Raw genomic sequence first — 23,363 nt, forward strand, 5'->3', positions numbered from 1 at the left:
TAGTTCTAATACTACAACACACCGGCATCGTCCTAGTTCTAATACTACACTACACCTGCCTAGCCCTAGTTCTAATACTACAACACACCGACCTCGCCCTAGTTCTAACACTACAACACACCGGCCTAGTTCTAACACGACAACACACTGGCCTCGCCCTAGTTCTAACACTACAACACACCGGCCTCGCCCTAGTTCTAACACTACAACACACCGGCCTCGCCCTAGTTCTAACACTACAACACACCGTTCTCGCCCTAGTTCTAACACGACAACACACCGGCCTCGCCCTAGTTCTAACACGACAACACACCGGCCTCGCCCTAGTTCTAACACGACAACACACCGGCCTCGCCCTAGTTCTAACACGACAACACACCGGCCTCGCCCTAGTTCTAACACGACAACACACCGGCCTCGCCCTAGTTCTAACACGACAACACACCGGCCTCGCCCTAGTTCTAACACTACAACACACCGGCCTCGCCCTAGTTCTAATACTACACTACAAACACACCGGCCTCGCACTAGTTCTAATACTACACTACAACACAGCGGCCTCGCCCTAGTTCTAATACTACACTACAACACACCGGCCTCGCCCTAGTTCTAACACTACAACACACCGGCCTAGTTCTAACACGACAACACACTGGCCTCGCCCTAGTTCTAACACTACAACACACCGGCCTCGCCCTAGTTCTAACACTACAACACACCGACCTCGCCCTAGTTCTAACACTACAACACACCGGCCTCGCACTAGTTCTAACACGACAACACACCGGCCTCGCCCTAGTTCTAATACTACACTACAACACACTGGACTCGCCCTAGTTCTAATACTACACTACAACACACCGGACTCGCCCTAGTTCTAATACTACACTACAACACACCGGCCTCGCCCTAGTTCTAATACTACACTACAACACACCGGCCTCACCCTAGTTCTAATACTACAACACACTGGGCTTGCCCTGGTTCTAACACTACAACACACCGACCTCGCCCTAGAACTAACACTACAACACACCGGCCTCGTCCTAGAACTAACACTACGACACACCGGGCTCGCCCTGGTTCTAACACTACAACACACCGGCCTCGCCCTAGAACTAACACTACGACACACCGGGCTCGCCCTAGTTCTAATACTAAACTACAACACACCGGCCTCGCCCTAGTTCTAACACTACAACACACCGGCCTCGTCCTAGAACTAACACTACAACACACCGGCCTCGCCCTAGAACTAACACTACAACACACCGGCCTCGCCCTAGTTCTAACACTACAACACACTGGCCTCGCCCTAGTTCTAACACTACAACACACTGGACTCGCCCTAGTTCTAACACTACAACACACCGGCCTCGCCCTAGTTCTAACACTAGAACACAATGGCCTCGCCCTAGTTCTAACACTACAACACAATGGCCTAGCCCTAGTTCTAACACTACAACACACCGACCTAGGCCTAGTTCTAATACTACACTACAACACACCGGCCTCGCCCTAGTTCTAACACTACAAACACACCGGCTTCGCCCTAGTTCTAACACTACAACACAATGGCCTTGCCCTAGTTCTAAAATAATAACATTATAATACACTGGCCTTGCCCTAGTTCTAACATAATAACATTATAATACACTGGCCTTGCCATAGTTCTAACACACCTGTTCCCTCTCCTTCTTGGGCTCCTTACAGTCTCTGGAAATGTGTCCTCCACGACCACAGTTGTAGCACGCTGGGATGGAAGAATCACCAGAGGAACATGTTACTTATGACAAAGCAATAGACCAGTAAAGCAGGTGTTGAAATGCTTACCATCCTCAGTCCTCTCACAGTCCCTGGCAACATGCCCAGGCTCGCCACAGCGATAGCAGAACAGATCTGAGGAAAAGGAATAACATTATTAAATCAACATTGCTTTGCCAGGAATCGATTTAGAAGTTAGCACACGACCACAGTTGTTAGCACCCTCAGAGCTAGCCAGGGCCATGCTCAGTAAGACCAAACAGGACAGAAAGCTTGAAACTGAGTTATATGGGAAGATAGAAAACTACAAGACTTCACGTTCAGGTTCAAAGTGAGCCGTACTGAACACAGCGCGGGTCTGTAATGTAGTCAGTACATTTCCCCATCTATTGATCACTACCCTGTAATGTAGTCAGTACCTTACCTTTCCCCATCTATTGATCATTACCCTGTAATGTAGTCAGTACCTTACCTTTCCCCGTCTATTGATCACCACCCTGTAATGTAGTCAGTACCTTTCCTTTCCCCGTCTATTGATCACTACCCTGTAATGTAGTCAGTACCTTACCTTTCCCTGTCTATTGATCACTACCCTGTAATGTAGTCAGTACCTTTCAACATCTATTGATCACTACCCTGTAATGTAGTCAGTACCTTTCCCAGTCTATTGATCATTACCCTGTAATGTAGTCAGTACCTTACCTTTCCCCATCTATTGATCATTACCCTGTAATGTAGTCAGTACCTTTCCCAGGCTATTTATCACTACCCTGTAATGTAGTCAGTACCTTACCTTTCCCCATCTATTGATCATTACCCTGTAATGTAGTCAGTACCTTCCCCGTCTATTGATCACTACCCTGTAATGTAGTCAGTACCTTTCCACGTCTATTGATAACTACCCTGTAATGTAGTCAGTACCTTACCTTTCCCCATCTATTGATCATTACCCTGTAATGTAGTCAGTACCTTCCCCGTCTATTGATCACTACCCTGTAATGTAGTCAGTACCTTTCCCAGGCTATTTATCAGTACCCTGTAATGTAGTCAGTACCTTACCTTTCCCCGTCTATTGATCACCACCCTGTAATGTAGTCAGTACCTTTCCTTTCCCCGCCTATTGATCACTACCCTGTAATGTAGTCAGTACCTTACCTTTCCCTGTCTATTGATCACTACCCTGTAATGTAGTCAGTACCTTTCAACATCTATTGATCACTACCCTGTAATGTAGTCAGTACCTTTCCCAGTCTATTGATCATTACCCTGTAATGTAGTCAGTACCTTACCTTTCCCCATCTATTGATCATTACCCTGTAATGTAGTCAGTACCTTTCCCCGTCTATTGATCACTACCCTGTAATGTAGTCAGTACCTTACCTTTCCCTGTCTATTGATCACTACCCTGTAATGTAGTCAGTACCTTTCCCCATCTATTGATCACTACCCTGTAATGTAGTCCGTACCTTACCTTTCCCAGTCTATTGATCACTACCCTGTAATGTAGTCAGTACCTTTCCCAGTCTATTGATCACTACTCTGTAATGTAGTCAGTACCTTTCCCCATCTATTGATCACCACCCTGTAATGTAGTCAGTACCTTTCCCCATCTATTGATCACTACCCTGTAATGTAGTCAGTACCTTTCCCAGGCTATTTATCAGTACCCTGTAATATAGTCAGTACCTTTCCCTGTCTATTGATCACTACCCTGTAATGTAGTCAGTACCTTACCTTTCCACGTCTATTGATCACCACCCTGTAATGTAGTCAGTACCTTACCTTTCCCCGTCTATTGATCACCACCCTGTAATGTAGTCAGTACCTTTCAACATCTATTGATCACTACCCTGTAATGTAGTCACTACCTTACCTTTCCCAGTCTATTGATCACCACCCTGTAATGTAGTCAGTACCTTACCTTTCCCCATCTATTGATCACCACCCTGTAATGTAGTCAGTACCTTTCCCCATCTATTGATCACTACCCTGTAATGTAGTCAGTACCTTTCAACATCTATTGATCACTACCCTGTAATGTAGTCAGTACCTTTCCCCGTCTATTGATCACTACCCTGTAATGTAGTCAGTACCTTACCTTTCCCCATCTATTGATCACTACTCTGTAATGTAGTCAGTACCTTACCTTTCCCCATCTATTGATCACTACCCTGTAATGTAGTCAGTACCTTTCCCCGTCTATTGATCACTACCCTGTAATGTAGTCAGTACCTTTCCCTGTCTATTGATCACTACCCTGTAATGTAGTCAGTACCTTTCCACGTCTATTGATCACTACCCTGTAATGTAGTCAGTACCTTTCCCCATCTATTGATCACTACACTGTAATGTAGTCAGTACCTTTCCCAGTCTATTGATCACTAACCTGTAATGTAGTCAGTACCTTTCCCAGTCTATTGATCACTAACCTGTAATGTAGTCAGTACCTTTCCCAGTCTATTGATCACTACCCTGTAATGTAGTCAGTACCTTTCCCCGTCTATTGATCACTACCCTGTAATGTAGTCAGTACCTTTCCCCATCTATTGATCACCACCCTGTAATGTAGTCAGTACCTTACCTTTCCCCATCTATTGATCACCACCCTGTAATGTAGTCAGTACCTTTCCCCATCTATTGATCACCACCCTGTAATGTAGTCAGTACCTTTCAACATCTATTGATTACTACCCTGTAATGTAGTCAGTACCTTTCCCCGTCTATTGATCACCACCCTGTAATGTAGTCAGTACCTTACCTTTCCACGTCTATTGATCACCACCCTGTAATGTAGTCAGTACCTTACCTTTCCCCATCTATTGATCACCACCCTGTAATGTAGTCAGTACCTTTCAACATCTATTGATCACTACCCTGTAATGTAGTCAGTACCTTTCCCCATCTATTGATCACCACCCTGTAATGTAGTCAGTACCTTTCAACATCTATTGATCACTACCCTGTAATGTAGTCAGTACCTTTCCCTGTCTATTGATCACCAGCCTGTAATGTAGTCAGTACCTTAACTTTCACAGTCTATTGATCACTACCCTGTAATGTAGTCAGTACCGTTCCCCGTCTATTGATCACTACCCTGTAATGTAGTCAGTACCATTCCCCGTCTATTGATCACTACCCTGTAATGTAGTCAGTACCTTTCCCCGTTTATTGATCACTACCCTGTAATGTAGTCAGTACCTTTCAACATCTATTGATCACCACCCTGTAATGTAGTCAGTACCTTTCCCAGTCTATTGATCACTACCCTGTAATGTAGTCAGTACCTTTCCCCATCTATTGATCAATACCCTGTAATGTAGTCAGTACCTTTCCCAGTCTATTGAGCACTACCCTGTAATGTAGTCAGTACCTTACCTTTCCCAATCTATTGATCACTACCCTGTAATGTAGTCAGTACCATTCCCCGTCTATTGATCACTACCCTGTAATGTGGTCAGTACCTTTCCCCGTTTATTGATCACTACCCTGTAATGTAGTCAGTACCTTTCAACATCTATTGATCACCACCCTGTAATGTAGTCAGTACCTTTCCCAGTCTATTGATCACTACCCTGTAATGTAGTCAGTACCTTACCTTTCCCAATATATTGATCACTACCCTGTAATGTAGTCAGTACCTTACCTTCCCCATCTATTGATCACTACCCTGTAATGTAGTCAGTACCTTACCTTTCCCCGTCTATTGATCACCACCCTGTAATGTAGTCAGTACCTTTCCCCATCTATTGATCACTACCCTGTAATGTAGTCAGTACCTTACCTTTCCCAGTCTATTGATCACTACCCTGTAATGTAGTCAGTACCTTACCTTTCCCAGTCTATTGATCACTACCCTGTAATGTAGTCAGTACCTTACCTTCCCCGTCTATTGATCACTACCCTGTAATGTAGTCAGTACCTTTCCACGTCTATTGATAACTACCCTGTAATGTAGTCAGTACCTTTCCCTGTCTATTGATCACCACCCTGTAATGTAGTCAGTACCTTTCCCCATCTATTGATCACTACCCTGTAATGTAGTCAGTACCTTTCCCCGTCTATTGATCACTACCCTGTAATGTAGTCAGTACCTTACCTTTCCCCCTCCCGCGGCCCTTGCCTCGTCCCCGCCCGGCATTCGGACAGTTCTTGATCCAGTGGCCGGTGCGGCCGCATCCAAAACACTCATTACTACTCATCTCCACGTGTTCCTACAACCCGAGAGACAGACACAGTCATTTCACTAACCCTACAACCTGAGAGAGAGACAGACATAGTCAGATCACTAACCCTACAACCTGAGAGAGAGACAGACATAGTCAGATCACTAACCCTACAACCTGAGAGAGAGACAGACATAGTCAGATCACTAACCCTACAACCTGAGAGAGAGACAGACATAGTCAGATCACTAACCCTACAACCTGAGAGAGAGACAGACATAGTCAGATCACTAACCCTACAACCTGAGAGAGAGACAGACATAGTCAGATCACTAACCCTACAACCTGAGAGAGAGACAGACATAGTCAGATCACTAACCCTACAACCTGAGAGAGAGACAGACGTAGTCAGATCACTAACCCTACAACCTAATCCAAATACCTCCACCCGTATCCCCCATAGCAATCCTGTGACTTTCTCCCGTCTACTCAGCACATTTCAAAGCCATCTGGTTCATAGAGATAACCATTAACTTCTGATGTAAAAACCAGTCTCTATCACCCATCAGATACTATAGTCTTACTTCTGGTGTATCATGTCTCTCGCATAGCAATGTTCCAAGTTTAACCCAGAATCCAACAGTTCTAACTACCCACTATTCAAAGTGCTCTGAACAAATTAAGGTAACCATTCAAACATCGGCACATTCTAAGATCCGATGACCGTATCGGTATTGTTTTTTCGGACTCTCCCCTTGTTCGTATTCTCACGGGGCAGTAATTGCAGAGATCAATTGGTAAACTGATTTACCACCCCAAAATTTCCCGATTATGATTTTTCAACGCCGATACCAATTATTGGAGACCCAAAAAAGCCAATACCGATTAAAATCGGACAACTTTTTAAAAATGTATTTGTAATAATGACAATTATTACAATACTGAATGAACACTTATTTTAACTTAATATAATACATCAATAAAATCAATTTAGCCTCAAATAAATAATGAAACATGTTCAATTTGGTTTAAATAATGCAAAAACAAAGTGTTGGAGAAGAAAGTAAAAGTGCAATAAGAAAGCTACCGTTTCAGTCCGATGCTCAGAACATACAGTGGGGCAAAAAAGTATTTAGTCAGCCACCAATTGTGCAAGTTCTCCCACTTAAAAAGATGAGGCCTGTAATTTTCATCATAGGTACACTTCAACTATGACAGACAAAATGAGAAAAAAAAACAGAAAAATCACATTGTAGGATTTTTTATTAATTTATTTGCAAATTATGGTGGAAAATAAGTATTTGGTCACCTACAAACAAGCAAGATTTCTGGCTCTCACAGACTTCTTCTTTAAGAGGCTCCTCTGTCCTCCACTCGTTAACTGTATTAATGGCACCTGTTTGAACTTGTTATCAGTATAAAAGACACCTGTCCACTACCTCAAACAGTCACACTCCAAACTCCACTATGTCCAAGACCAAATAGCTGTCAAGGGACACCAGATACAAAATTGTAGACCTGCACCAGGCTGGGAAGACTGACTCTGCAATAAGTAAGCAGCTTGGTTTGAAGAAATCAACTATGGGAGCAATTATTAGGAAATGGAAGACCACTGATCTCACCCCGTGGGGTCAAAATGATCACAAGAACGGTGAGCAAAAATCCCAGAACCACACGGGGGGGACCGAGTGAATGACCTGCAGAGAGCTGGGACCAAAGTAACAAAGCCTACCATCAGCAAGGGCATTGAAGATGAAACGTGGCTGGGTCTTTCAGCATGACAATGATCCCAAACACACCGCCTGGGCAACGAAGGAGTGGCTTCGTAAGAAGCATTTCAAGGTCCTGGAGTGGCCTAGCCAGTCTCCAGATCTCAACCCCATTGAACATCTTTAGAGGGAGTTGAAAGTCCATGCTGCCCAGCAACAGCCTCAAAACATCACTGCTCTAGAGGAGATCTGCGTGGAGGAATGGGCCAAAATACCAGCAACAGTGTGTGAAAACCTTGTGAAGACTTACAGAAAACATTTGACCTCTGTCATTGCCAACAAAGGGTATATAACAAAGTATTGAGATAAACTTTTGTTATTGACCAAATACTTACTTTCCACCATAATTTGCAAATAAATTCATTAAAAATCCTACAATGTGATTTTCTGGATTTTTTGTCTTCTCATTTTGTCTGTCATAGTTGAAGTGTACCTATGATGAAAATTACAGGCCTCTCTCATCTTTTTAAGTGGGAGAACTTGCACAATTGGTGGCTGACTAAATACTTTTTTTGCCCCACTGTATGAAAAGCTGGTGGTTCCTTTTAACATGAGTCTTCAATATTCCCAGGTAAGAAGTTTTAGGTTGTAGTTATTATAGGAATTATAGGACTATTTCCCTCTATACCATGTGTATTTCATTAACCTTTGACTATTGGATGTTCTTATAGGCACTTTAGTATTGCCAGTGTAACAGTATAGCTTCCGTCCCTCTCCTCGCTCCTCCCTGGGCTCGAACCAGCAACACAACGACAACAGCCACCATCGAAGCAGCGTTACCCATGCAGAGCAAGGGGAACAACTACTAGAAGGCTCAGAGCCAGTGACGTTTGAAATGCTATTAGCGCGCGCTAACTAGCTAGCCATTTCACTTCGGTTACACCAGCCTCATCTTGGGAGTTGATAGGCTTGAAGTCATAAACAGCGCAATGCTTGACGCACAACGAAGAGCTGCTGGCAAAACGCACGAAAGTGCTGTTTGAATGAATGTTTACGCGCCTGTTTCTGCCTACCACCGCTCAGTCAGATACTTGTATGCTCAGTCAGATTATATGCAACGCAGGACACACTAGATAATATCTAGTAATACTTGCCTAGTTAAATAAAGGTAAAATAAAATATAAACCATGTGTAGTTAACTAGTGATTATGATTGATTGTGTTTTATAAGATAAGTTTAATGCTAGCTAGCAACTTACCTTGGCTTACTGCATTCGTGTAACAGGCAAGTCTCCTTGTGTAGTGCAACGAGAGAGAGAGGCAGGTCGTTATTGCGTTGGAATAGTTAACTGTAAGGTGGCAAGATTGGATCCAGTTATTTATATTATAACTTGTCCTTGTGGTCAAAATTATGTCGGTAAAACAAAGCGCAAATTTAAAGTACGAATGTGGGAGCATCGTGCAAAAACTCAACTTACAGTTGCGGACCACTTTTTGGAAGAAAACCATTCGATTTTGTCCCTACGTTATATCGTCATCGAACATGTCACCCTCCCTAGGAGGGGGTGACCTCGACAATTTATTGTTAAAACGAGAGGCTGCATGGATCTTTAATTTAAAGACCCTTTGCTCCCTTCGGTCTCATCGTAGACTTTGATCTGAAGCCATTCTTGTGATTGTGTTTTTGCTATTCATTGTAAATGTTTGTAGGCCTATGTAGCCAAATGGTATCTATGATCGTATGCTATTAATGAGTTTTTTGTATGTTATTTTTATATCTTAGAATTAACCAATGATATCAGGCCACACCCGGCCATGATTACAGACACCTGTGTGTCCTTTGACACTATATAAACTAGTGACCCAAGTGTTTGTCATTATACCGTGAAGACAGCTTGTCTGTGGAAACGTTGGGTATTAGAGGTCATTAAATGATTGCATCTGAGCTCCTAGAATGTGAAGCACTCCTTTTCTTTTTCAAGGATTCCTCACAGCACCACCCGCTATGGGTGGATTCCTCACAGCACCACCCGCTATGGGTGGATTCCTCACAGCACCACCCGCTATGGGTGGATTCCTCACAGCACCACCCGCTATGGGTGGATTCCTCACAGCAACACCCGCTATGGGTGGATTCCTCACAGCACCACCCGCTATGGGTGGATTCCTCACAGCACCACCCGCTATGGGTGGATTCCTCACAGCAACACCCGCTATGGGTGGATTCCTCACAGCACCACCCGCTATGGGTGGATTCCTCACAGCAACACCCGCTATGGGTGGATTCCTCACAGCAACACCCGCTATGGGTGGATTCCTCACAGCAACACCCGCTATGGGTGGATTCATCACAGCAACACCAGCTATGGGTGGATTCCTCACAGCAACACCAGCTATGGGTGGATTCCTCACAGCAACACCAGCTATGGGTGGATTCCTCACAGCACCACCCGCTATGGGTGGATTCCTCACAGCAACACCAGCTATGGGTGGATTCATCACAGCAACACCCGCTATGGGTGGATTCCTCACAGCACCACCCGCTATGGGTGGATTCCTCACAGCAACACCCGCTATGGGTGGATTCCTCACAGCAACACCAGCTATGGGTGGATTCCTCACAGCAACACCCGCTATGGGTGGATTCATCACAGCAACACCCGCTATGGGTGGATTCCTCACAGCACCACCCGCTATGGGTGGATTCCTCACAGCAACACCCGCTATGGGTGGATTCCTCACAGCAACACCCGCTATGGGTGGATTCCTCACAGCACCACCCGCTATGGGTGGATTCCTCACAGCAACACCCGCTATGGGTGGATTAATCACAGCAACACCAGCTATGGGTGGATTCCTCACAGCAACACCCGCTATGGGTGGATTCATCACAGCAACACCCGCTATGGGTGGATTCCTCACAGCACCACCCGCTATGGGTGGATTCCTCACAGCAACACCAGCTATGGGTGGATTCCTCACAGCAACACCAGCTATGGGTGGATTCCTCACAGCAACACCAGCTATGGGTGGATTCCTCACAGCAACACCAGCTATGGGTGGATTCATCACAGCAACACCAGCTATGGGTGGATTCCTCACAGCAACACCCGCTATGGGTGGATTCCTCACAGCACCACCCGCTATGGGTGGATTCCTCACAGCAACACCCGCTATGGGTGGATTCATCACAGCAACACCCGCTATGGGTGGATTCATCACAGCAACACCAGCTATGGGTGGATTCCTCACAGCAACACCAGCTATGGGTGGATTCCTCACAGCAACACCAGCTATGGGTGGATTCATCACAGCAACACCAGCTATGGGTGGATTCCTCACAGCAACACCAGCTATGGGTGGATTCCTCACAGCACCACCCGCTATGGGTGGATTCCTCACAGCAACACCCGCTATGGGTGGATTCCTCACAGCACCACCCGCTATGGGTGGATTCCTCACAGCAACACCCGCTATGGGTGGATTCCTCACAGCACCACCCGCTATGGGTGGATTCCTCACAGCACCACCCGCTATGGGTGGATTCCTCACAGCAACACCCGCTATGGGTGGATTCCTCACAGCACCACCCGCTATGGGTGGATTCCTCACAGCAACACCCGCTATGGGTGGATTCCTCACAGCAACACCCGCTATGGGTGGATTCCTCACAGCAACACCCGCTATGGGTGGATTCCTCACAGCAACACCCGCTATGGGTGGATTCCTCACAGCAACACCCGCTATGGGTGGATTCATCACAGCAACACCAGCTATGGGTGGATTCCTCACAGCAACACCAGCTATGGGTGGATTCCTCACAGCAACACCAGCTATGGGTGGATTCCTCACAGCACCACCCGCTATGGGTGGATTCCTCACAGCAACACCAGCTATGGGTGGATTCATCACAGCAACACCCGCTATGGGTGGATTCCTCACAGCACCACCCGCTATGGGTGGATTCCTCACAGCAACACCCGCTATGGGTGGATTCCTCACAGCACCACCCGCTATGGGTGGATTCCTCACAGCACCACCCGCTATGGGTGGATTCCTCACAGCAACACCCGCTATGGGTGGATTCCTCACAGCACCACCCGCTATGGGTGGATTCCTCACAGCACCACCCGCTATGGGTGGATTCCTCACAGCAACACCCGCTATGGGTGGATTCCTCACAGCACCACCCGCTATGGGTGGATTCCTCACAGCAACACCCGCTATGGGTGGATTCCTCACAGCAACACCCGCTATGGGTGGATTCCTCACAGCAACACCCGCTATGGGTGGATTCCTCACAGCAACACCCGCTATGGGTGGATTCCTCACAGCAACACCCGCTATGGGTGGATTCATCACAGCAACACCAGCTATGGGTGGATTCCTCACAGCAACACCAGCTATGGGTGGATTCCTCACAGCAACACCAGCTATGGGTGGATTCCTCACAGCACCACCCGCTATGGGTGGATTCCTCACAGCAACACCAGCTATGGGTGGATTCATCACAGCAACACCCGCTATGGGTGGATTCCTCACAGCACCACCCGCTATGGGTGGATTCCTCACAGCAACACCCGCTATGGGTGGATTCCTCACAGCAACACCAGCTATGGGTGGATTCCTCACAGCAACACCCGCTATGGGTGGATTCATCACAGCAACACCCGCTATGGGTGGATTCCTCACAGCACCACCCGCTATGGGTGGATTCCTCACAGCAACACCCGCTATGGGTGGATTCCTCACAGCAACACCCGCTATGGGTGGATTCCTCACAGCACCACCCGCTATGGGTGGATTCCTCACAGCAACACCCGCTATGGGTGGATTCATCACAGCAACACCAGCTATGGGTGGATTCCTCACAGCAACACCCGCTATGGGTGGATTCATCACAGCAACACCCGCTATGGGTGGATTCCTCACAGCACCACCCGCTATGGGTGGATTCCTCACAGCAACACCAGCTATGGGTGGATTCCTCACAGCAACACCAGCTATGGGTGGATTCCTCACAGCAACACCAGCTATGGGTGGATTCCTCACAGCAACACCAGCTATGGGTGGATTCATCACAGCAACACCAGCTATGGGTGGATTCCTCACAGCAACACCCGCTATGGGTGGATTCCTCACAGCACCACCCGCTATGGGTGGATTCCTCACAGCAACACCCGCTATGGGTGGATTCATCACAGCAACACCCGCTATGGGTGGATTCATCACAGCAACACCAGCTATGGGTGGATTCCTCACAGCAACACCAGCTATGGGTGGATTCCTCACAGCAACACCAGCTATGGGTGGATTCATCACAGCAACACCAGCTATGGGTGGATTCCTCACAGCAACACCAGCTATGGGTGGATTCCTCACAGCACCACCCGCTATGGGTGGATTCCTCACAGCAACACCAGCTATGGGTGGATTCCTCACAGCAACACCCGCTATGGGTGGATTCCTCACAGCACCACCCGCTATGGGTGGATTCCTCACAGCAACACCCGCTATGGGTGGATTCCTCACAGCACCACCCGCTATGGGTGGATTCCTCACAGCACCACCCGCTATGGGTGGATTCCTCACAGCAACACCAGCTATGGGTGGATTCCTCACAGCAACACCCGCTATGGGTGGATTCCTCACAGCAACACCCGCTATGGGTGGATTCCTCACAGCAACACCCGCTATGGGTGGATTCCTCACAGCAACACCCGCTATGGGTGGATTCCTCACAGCAACACCCGCTATGGGTGGATTCATCACAGCAACACCAGCTATGGGTGGATTCCTCACAGCAACACCAGCTATGGGTGGATTCCTCACAGCAACACCAGCTATGGGTGGATTCCTCACAGCACCACCCGCTATGGGTGGATTCCTCACAGCAACACCAGCTATGGGTGGATTCATCACAGCAACACCCGCTATGGGTGGATTCCTCACAGCACCACCCGCTATGGGTGGATTCCTCACAGCAACACCCGCTATGGGTGGATTCCTCACAGCAACACCAGCTATGGGTGGATTCCTCACAGCAACACCCGCTATGGGTGGATTCCTCACAGCAACACCAGCTATGGGTGGATTCCTCACAGCAACACCAGCTATGGGTGGATTCATCACAGCAACACCCGCTATGGGTGGATTCCTCACAGCACCACCCGCTATGGGTGGATTCCTCACAGCAACACCCGCTATGGGTGGATTCCTCACAGCAACACCAGCTATGGGTGGATTCCTCACAGCAACACCCGCTATGGGTGGATTCATCACAGCAACACCCGCTATGGGTGGATTCCTCACAGCACCACCCGCTATGGGTGGATTCCTCACAGCAACACCCGCTATGGGTGGATTCCTCACAGCAACACCCGCTATGGGTGGATTCCTCACAGCACCACCCGCTATGGGTGGATTCCTCACAGCAACACCCGCTATGGGTGGATTCATCACAGCAACACCAGCTATGGGTGGATTCCTCACAGCAACACCCGCTATGGGTGGATTCATCACAGCAACACCCGCTATGGGTGGATTCCTCACAGCACCACCCGCTATGGGTGGATTCCTCACAGCAACACCAGCTATGGGTGGATTCCTCACAGCAACACCAGCTATGGGTGGATTCCTCACAGCAACACCAGCTATGGGTGGATTCCTCACAGCAACACCAGCTATGGGTGGATTCATCACAGCAACACCAGCTATGGGTGGATTCCTCACAGCAACACCCGCTATGGGTGGATTCCTCACAGCACCACCCGCTATGGGTGGATTCCTCACAGCAACACCCGCTATGGGTGGATTCATCACAGCAACACCCGCTATGGGTGGATTCATCACAGCAACACCAGCTATGGGTGGATTCCTCACAGCAACACCAGCTATGGGTGGATTCCTCACAGCAACACCAGCTATGGGTGGATTCATCACAGCAACACCAGCTATGGGTGGATTCCTCACAGCAACACCAGCTATGGGTGGATTCCTCACAGCACCACCCGCTATGGGTGGATTCCTCACAGCAACACCAGCTATGGGTGGATTCCTCACAGCAACACCCGCTATGGGTGGATTCCTCACAGCACCACCCGCTATGGGTGGATTCCTCACAGCAACACCCGCTATGGGTGGATTCCTCACAGCACCACCCGCTATGGGTGGATTCCTCACAGCACCACCCGCTATGGGTGGATTCCTCACAGCAACACCAGCTATGGGTGGATTCCTCACAGCAACACCCGCTATGGGTGGATTCCTCACAGCAACACCCGCTATGGGTGGATTCCTCACAGCAACACCCGCTATGGGTGGATTCCTCACAGCAACACCCGCTATGGGTGGATTCCTCACAGCAACACCCGCTATGGGTGGATTCATCACAGCAACACCAGCTATGGGTGGATTCCTCACAGCAACACCAGCTATGGGTGGATTCCTCACAGCAACACCAGCTATGGGTGGATTCCTCACAGCACCACCCGCTATGGGTGGATTCCTCACAGCAACACCAGCTATGGGTGGATTCATCACAGCAACACCCGCTATGGGTGGATTCCTCACAGCACCACCCGCTATGGGTGGATTCCTCACAGCAACACCCGCTATGGGTGGATTCCTCACAGCAACACCAGCTATGGGTGGATTCCTCACAGCAACACCCGCTATGGGTGGATTCATCACAGCAACACCCGCTATGGGTGGATTCCTCACAGCACCACCCGCTATGGGTGGATTCCTCACAGCAACACCCGCTATGGGTGGATTCCTCACAGCAACACCCGCTATGGGTGGATTCCTCACAGCACCACCCGCTATGGGTGGATTCCTCACAGCAACACCCGCTATGGGTGGATTCATCACAGCAACACCAGCTATGGGTGGATTCCTCACAGCAACACCCGCTATGGGTGGATTCATCACAGCAACACCCGCTATGGGTGGATTCCTCACAGCACCACCCCCTATGGGTGGATTCCTCACAGCAACACCAGCTATGGGTGGATTCCTCACAGCAACACCAGCTATGGGTGGATTCCTCACAGCAACACCAGCTATGGGTGGATTCCTCACAGCAACACCAGCTATGGGTGGATTCATCACAGCAACACCAGCTATGGGTGGATTCCTCACAGCAACACCCGCTATGGGTGGATTCCTCACAGCACCACCCGCTATGGGTGGATTCCTCACAGCAACACCCGCTATGGGTGGATTCATCACAGCAACACCCGCTATGGGTGGATTCATCACAGCAACACCAGCTATGGGTGGATTCCTCACAGCAACACCAGCTATGGGTGGATTCCTCACAGCAACACCAGCTATGGGTGGATTCATCACAGCAACACCAGCTATGGGTGGATTCCTCACAGCAACACCAGCTATGGGTGGATTCCTCACAGCACCACCCGCTATGGGTGGATTCCTCACAGCAACACCAGCTATGGGTGGATTCCTCACAGCAACACCCGCTATGGGTGGATTCCTCACAGCAACACCAGCTATGGGTGGATTCCTCACAGCAACACCAGCTATGGGTGGATTCCTCACAGCACCACCCGCTATGGGTGGATTCCTCACAGCACCACCCGCTATGGGTGGATTCCTCACAGCAACACCAGCTATGGGTGGATTCATCACAGCAACACCAGCTATGGGTGGATTCCTCACAGCAACACCAGCTATGGGTGGATTCCTCACAGCACCACCCGCTATGGGTGGATTCCTCACAGCAACACCAGCTATGGGTGGATTCCTCACAGCAACACCCGCTATGGGTGGATTCCTCACAGCAACACCCGCTATGGGTGGATTCCTCACAGCAACACCAGCTATGGGTGGATTCCTCACAGCAACACCAGCTATGGGTGGATTCCTCACAGCAACACCCGCTATGGGTGGATTCATCACAGCAACACCAGCTATGGGTGGATTCCTCACAGCAACACCAGCTATGGGTGGATTCCTCACAGCAACACCAGCTATGGGTGGATTCATCACAGCAACACCAGCTATGGGTGGATTCCTCACAGCAACACCAGCTATGGGTGGATTCCTCACAGCACCACCCGCTATGGGTGGATTCCTCACAGCAACACCAGCTATGGGTGGATTCCTCACAGCAACACCCGCTATGGGTGGATTCCTCACAGCAACACCAGCTATGGGTGGATTCCTCACAGCAACACCAGCTATGGGTGGATTCCTCACAGCACCACCCGCTATGGGTGGATTCCTCACAGCACCACCCGCTATGGGTGGATTCCTCACAGCAACACCAGCTATGGGTGGATTCATCACAGCAACACCAGCTATGGGTGGATTCCTCACAGCAACACCAGCTATGGGTGGATTCCTCACAGCACCACCCGCTATGGGTGGATTCCTCACAGCAACACCAGCTATGGGTGGATTCCTCACAGCAACACCCGCTATGGGTGGATTCCTCACAGCAACACCCGCTATGGGTGGATTCCTCACAGCAACACCAGCTATGGGTGGATTCCTCACAGCAACACCAGCTATGGGTGGATTCCTCACAGCACAAGCACCTATAACAATCTCCCAGGGAGAGTCTGCGTAGCTCACCAAACTAACATCTGGGTTACAGAGAATCTTCTATCCCCATAGGGTTCTGAAGCCTGGTGAATTTAACCGTCAGAGTGGTAGGTAGGTAGCTAGCTAGCTTCTGGCAAGCATACGTGTAGCAGCATGACAGGCGTATTCATACCGCCGATTCTGTTGCGAAACGTTAGCAAGCGAAACGTGGAGAGGCCTACCTGAATTTGTCCAATAGTAGGGTGTTAAGTGACGGAACAAACAATGGAAGCTTTGTGAGAAAAGCAGTGATCAAATCTATTTTCACTAAATGCCAATAATGTGGTCGTCAAAACACAGAAATCATTTGAAAATATGAAAGTTGTTATGTGGAAGTTGTTAACCATGTCTAAAAAATCCCAATACTGTCTGTTATGTCTGTTACTGTCTGTTATGATATTTATGCTATGAGCCCAAATGTAAAGCAAGTGCCATGCGTAGAACGTTCAATTGTGTGGGACAGCCTTAATGAAGCCCGCCAAAATCAGTGTGTTCATATTTGCTCTTGACGATGGTTATTCCTCACTCTACCAAAGTAAGAGTGATGTGACATTGTATTTCCAACAAGTATTTTTTTTTATTTTACCTTTATTTACCTTGGCAAGTCAGTTAAGAACAAATTCTTATTTTCAATGAGGGCCAAGGAACAGTGGGTTAACTGCCTGTTCAGGGGCAGAACGACATATTTGTACCTTGTCAGCTCGGGGATTCGATCTTGCAACCTTTCGCTCTAACCACTAGGCTACGCTGCCACCTCATGAGAAAGTCCTGAGGGTGTTTTACGGTCATCAGACATCCTTAAAGTGAAATAAGGTCAAACGTGTTCCTCTGTTTCTGTCACTGATGTTTTCAGATGCTAAGTTTCAATCTAATTAGCGACAGATATTCATGTGAATATGCCAAAATCTGCACAAAAAAACTCCCCATTAATGCCCACGATTTTGAAATAAGATGTTCGACGAGCAGGCGTTCACTGCCCCGGTACACTCTATTGTGAAGTTGAAACGTCAAGGAGCAAGAAGTAGTAGGCCACACAAGCTCAGAATTAGGACTGCCAAGTGCTGAAGCGGGTAGCACGTAAAAATAGTCTATTCTCAGCTGCAACACTCACTAACACTCACTACCGAGTTCCAAACTGCCCCTGAACAAGGCAGTTAACCCACTGTTCAGAATTTTTTTTTAAAACTTAGTCGGGAGCTTCATGAAATGGGTTTCCATGGCCCGAGCAGCTGCACACAAGCCTAAGATCTCAAAAAAACTGAAATGATTCTTCAAAGTAGCAACCCTTTGCCTTGATGACAGCTTTGCTGTCACTCTTGGCATTCTCTCAACCAGCTTCAGTCGGAATGCTTTTCCAACAGTCTTGAATTCATGAACACTTGTTGGCTGCTTTTCCTTCACTGTGCGGTCCGACTCATACCAAACCATCTCAAATTGGGTTGATGTCAGGTGACTGGACCCAGGTCACCTATTTCTGAGGCTGGTAACTCTAATGAACTTATCCTCTGCAGCAGAGGTAACTCTGGGTCTTCCTTTCCTGTGGTGGTACTCATGAGACCCCGTTTCATCATAGAGCTTGATGGTTTTGGCAACTGCACTTAAAGAAGCTTTCAAAGTTCTCGAAATGTTCCAGATTGACTGACCTTCATATGTTAAAGTAAATGATGGACTGTCGTTTCTCTTTGCTTATTTGAGCTGTTCTTGCCATAATATATTTTGGTATTTTACCCAATAGGGCTATCTTCTGTATTCCACCCCTACCTTGTCACAACACAACCGATTGGCTCAAACGCAATAAGGAAAGAAAGAAATTCCCCAGATGTACACCTGTTAATTCAAATGTATTCCAGGTGACTACCTTATGAAGCTGGTTGAGAGAATGCCAAGAGTGTGCAAAGCTGTCAAGGCAAAGGGTGGCTACTTTGAAGAATCTCAAATATAAAATATTTGTATAACACTTTTTTAGGTACTACATGATTCCATGTGTGTTATTTCATAGTGTTGATGTCTTCACTATTATTCTACAATTTAGAAAATAAACGAAAACCCCAAAATGTATATATTTCTTAATTCCATTATTTTACTTCTAGATGTGTATATTGTTGCCTGGTTAAATAAAAGGTAATATCTAATAATTCACCGTTTTATTTAACCTACACTGCTGGAGCTAGGAACAAGCATTTTGGCTACACCCGCAATAACAACTGCTAAATATGTGTATGCGACCAATAAAATGATATGACAATGTCATAGCAATTCATTATCTTTCACAGGCAACTTCCAACATAAAGTGTGTTTACAAAACATGCTAATGTAGCTTGCTGCTAACTCACAATGGTAAACAAACACACACAACCAAACCCCCTCAGCAGATGTTCAGGATGTCGTCAAAGCAAAAATGTCAACCACAACAAAGTAGGATACTAGCTATAAATTGGGAAGCTATTTCCCACATGGACCCGGACCACGTCGCCCAGGTGCCCATTACATTAGGAACGTTTAAACAGGACCGCGCACCACGCGCGCACGTGGACTCGACCATAACATACCACTGAATATAGCTAACTAACAGGCTAATTGGGAAGCTACACCAAAACAAAGAGGAGATCAATTTTACATCACCAAAAAATGTGCGGGCAATATATTTCTTTCGAGACTAAGTCTGGACTGGAAAATCAATAATTAAATCCTGTGTCTTTCCCGCGTGCAGCCTGACGCATTAGGCCAAAGTGCGCTGTCAGAAAATATGTTTAGTTAGTTAGTCACGGAACCACAAAAACAGCTCGCCTTGCATTTACATTGTGTTCGTACTTCAGACAGACTGCGACTCTGTACGACACATGTTAAGTTTTTTTTAACATATCTTCCACCGTGTAATTGTTGAGATTTCTGTCCTTTAATGCAGCCACTCACCTCAGCTAAGTGACTGTTCCTGTTTGTTTGTTATCGGTCCCTCCCTCCTTTCTGCGTCACGCGCGGTTTGCACACGGTCCTTCTTCTTCGATGAGGTTTAACGGCGGTTGGCATCCAATAAATGTTGCATTACCGCCACCTACTAGACTGGACTATAACTCCCTTAGCCGTAGCTTTTTTTTTTCTTCGTCAAAGAATAAAATAAATAAATGACAACAAATACCCTACCATCTTATAATAAATACCCTAGTATCTTATAATAAATACCCTACTCCGCTATTTACATTTATTTACATCCACTCAGGCTCCCGAGTGGCGCAGCGGTCTAAGGAACTGCATCTCAGTGCAAGAGCCATTACCACAGTCCCTGGTTTGAATCGAGGCTGTATCACAACCTGCCGTGATTGGGAGTCCCACAGGGCAGCGCACATTTGGCCCAGCGTCGTCCGAGTTTGGCCGGGTAGGCAGTCACTGTAAATTACTGTCTTTCGCTAGTTCCTGTTTTCTAGTTTTCCTGGTTTTGACCATTCTGCCTGCCCTGAGCCTGCCTGCTATTCTCTACCTTGTAACACCACCCTGCATTACTGACCTCTGCCTGCCCTGACCCTGAGCCTGCCTGCCGTTCTGTACCTTTCGGACTCTACTCTTGACTCTTGTCTCAGGATGGTAAGTTGGTGGTTGAAGATATCCCTCTAGTGGTGTGGGGGCTGTGCTTTGGCAAAGTGGGTGGGGTTATATCCTTCCTATTTGGCCCTGTCCGGGGGTGTCCTCAGATGGGGCCACAGTGTCTTCTGACCACTCCTGTCTCAGCCTCCAGTATTTATGCTGCAGTAGTTTATGTGTCGGGGGGCTAGGGTCAGTTTGTTATATCTGGAGTACTTCTCCTGTCCTATTCGGTGTCCTGTGTGAATCTAAGTGTGCGTTCTCTCTTTCTCTCTCTCGGAGGACCTGAGCCCTAGGACCATGCCCCAGGACTACCTGACGTGATGACTCCTTGCTGTCCCCAGTCCACCTGACCGTGCTGCTGCTCCAGTTTCAACTGTTTTGCCTTATTATTATTCGACCATGCTGGTCATTTATGAACATTTTAACATCTTGGCCATGTTCTGTTATAATCTCTACCCAGCACAGCCAGAAGAGGACTGGCCACCTCACATAGCCTGGTTCCTCTCTAGGTTTCTTCCTAGGTTTTGGCCATTCTAGGGAGTTTTTCCTAGCCACCGTGCTTCTACACCTGCATTGCTTGCTGTTTGGGGTTTTAGGCTGGGTTTCTGTACAGCACTTTGAGATATCAGCTGATGTACGAAGGGCTATATAAATAAATTTGATTTGATTTGTATTTTAGAACTAACCCTGTGTATATTCGAACTACCCCTGTGTATATTAGAACGACCCCTGTGTATATTAGAACTACCCCGTTGTTTATAAGAACGACCCCTGTGTATATTAGAACGACCCCTGTGTATATTAGAACGACCCCTGTGTATATTAGAACTACCCCTGTGTATATTAGAACGACCCCTGTGCATATTAGAACGACCCCTGTGTATATTAGAACGACCCCTGTGTATATTAGAACTACCCCTGTGTATATTAGAACGACCCCTGTGCATATTAGAACGACCCCTGTGTATATTAGAACGACCCCTGTGTATATTAGAACTACCCCTGTGTATATTAGAACGACCCCTGTGCATATTAGAACGACCCCTGTGTATATTAGAACGACCCCTGTGTTTATTAGAACGACCCCTGTGTATATTAGAACTACCCCTGTGTATATTAGAACGACCCCTGTGTATATTAGAATGACCCCTGTGTATATTAGAACGACCCCTGTGTATATTAGAACTACCCTTGTTTATATTAGAACGACCCCTGTGTATATTAGAACTACCCCTGTGTATATTATAACTACCCCTGTGTATATTAGAACTAACCCTGTGTATATTAGAACGACACCTGTGTATATTAGAACTACCCCTGTGTATATTAGAACTAACCCTGTGTATATTAGAACTAACCCTGTGTATATTAGAACGGCCCCTGTGTATATTAGAACTACCCCTGTTTATATTAGAACGACCCCTGTGTATATTAGAACGACCCGTGTATATTAGAACGACCCCTGTGTATATTAGAACGACCCCTGTGTATATTAGAACTACCCCTGTGTATATTAGAACGACCCCTGTGTATATTAGAACAACCCCTTTGTATATTAGAACGACCCCTGTGTATATTAGAACTACCCCTGTTTATATTACAACGACCCCTGTGTATATTAGAATGAACCCTGTGTATATTAGAACTACCCCTGTCACTACCCCTGTGTATATTAGAACTACCCCTGTGTATATTAGAACTACCCCTGTGTATATTAGAACTAACCCTGTGTATATTAGAACTACCCCTGTGTATATTAGAACTAACCCTGTGTATATTAGAACTAACCCTGTGTATATTAGAACTACCCCTGTGTATATTAGAAGTACCCCTGTGTATATTAGAACTACCCCTGTCACTAACCCTGTGTATATTAGAACTAACCCTGTGTATATTAGAACTAACCCTGTGTATATTATAACTAACCCTGCCACTACCCCTGTGTATATTAGATCTAACCCTGTGTATATTAGAACTACCCCTGTGTATATTAGAACTAACCCTGTGTATATTAGAACTAACCCTGTGTATATTAGAACTACCCCTGTGTATATTAGAAGTACCCCTGTGTATATTAGAACTACCCCTGTCACTAACCCTGTGTATATTAGAACTAACCCTGTGTATACTAGAACTAACCCTGTGTATATTAGAACTAACCCTGCCACTACTCCTGTGTATGTTAGATCTAACCCTGTGTATATTAGAACTACCCCTGTCACTACCCCTGTGTATATTAGAACTAACCCTGTGTATATTAGAACGACCCCGGTGTATATTAGAACGACCCCTGTATATATTAGAACGACCCCTGTATATATTAGAACGACCCGTGTATATTGGAACTACCCCTGTGTATATTAGAACTACCCCTGTGTATATTATAACTACCCCTGTGTATATTAGAACTACCCCTGTGTACACTAGAAGTACCCCTGTGTATATTAGGACTACCCCCGTCACTAACCCTGTGTATATTAGAACTAACTCTGTGTATATTAGAACTACCACTGTGTATATTATAACTAACCCTGTGTATA

The 23,363-nt window shown here is 47.0% G+C and overlaps 1 protein-coding gene across 8 annotated transcripts in view; it reads right to left on the minus strand.

Annotated features, from left to right (window-relative positions):
• LOC110528704 (CCHC-type zinc finger nucleic acid binding protein) overlaps positions 1 to 20,280 on the minus strand; it is a 56,029-nt gene extending 35,749 nt beyond the window's left edge. Inside the window, exons 1-4 of one of the 8 annotated variants that reach the window (XM_036984377.2) lie at positions 20,158 to 20,280; positions 5,861 to 5,975; positions 1,834 to 1,899; positions 1,683 to 1,753 (exon numbers count right to left, since the gene is read on the minus strand). In XM_036984377.2, the coding sequence (XP_036840272.1) occupies positions 1,683 to 1,753; positions 1,834 to 1,899; positions 5,861 to 5,963 (240 nt within the window). In that variant the 5' untranslated portion in view covers positions 5,964 to 5,975; positions 20,158 to 20,280. Of the gene's footprint in view, positions 1 to 1,682; positions 1,754 to 1,833; positions 1,900 to 5,860; positions 5,976 to 8,894; positions 9,760 to 20,042 lie in introns of those variants that run through there. The other 7 variants (XM_036984378.2, XM_036984376.2, XM_090242168.1 and 4 more) reach the window with 7 other exon arrangements.
• Positions 20,281 to 23,363: the final 3,083 nt, after the last annotated feature.

Source organism: Oncorhynchus mykiss, chromosome 7, assembly GCF_057628025.1.
Source record: "Oncorhynchus mykiss isolate SJ-2025 chromosome 7, ASM5762802v1, whole genome shotgun sequence".
Lineage (NCBI taxonomy): Eukaryota > Metazoa > Chordata > Actinopteri > Salmoniformes > Salmonidae > Oncorhynchus > Oncorhynchus mykiss.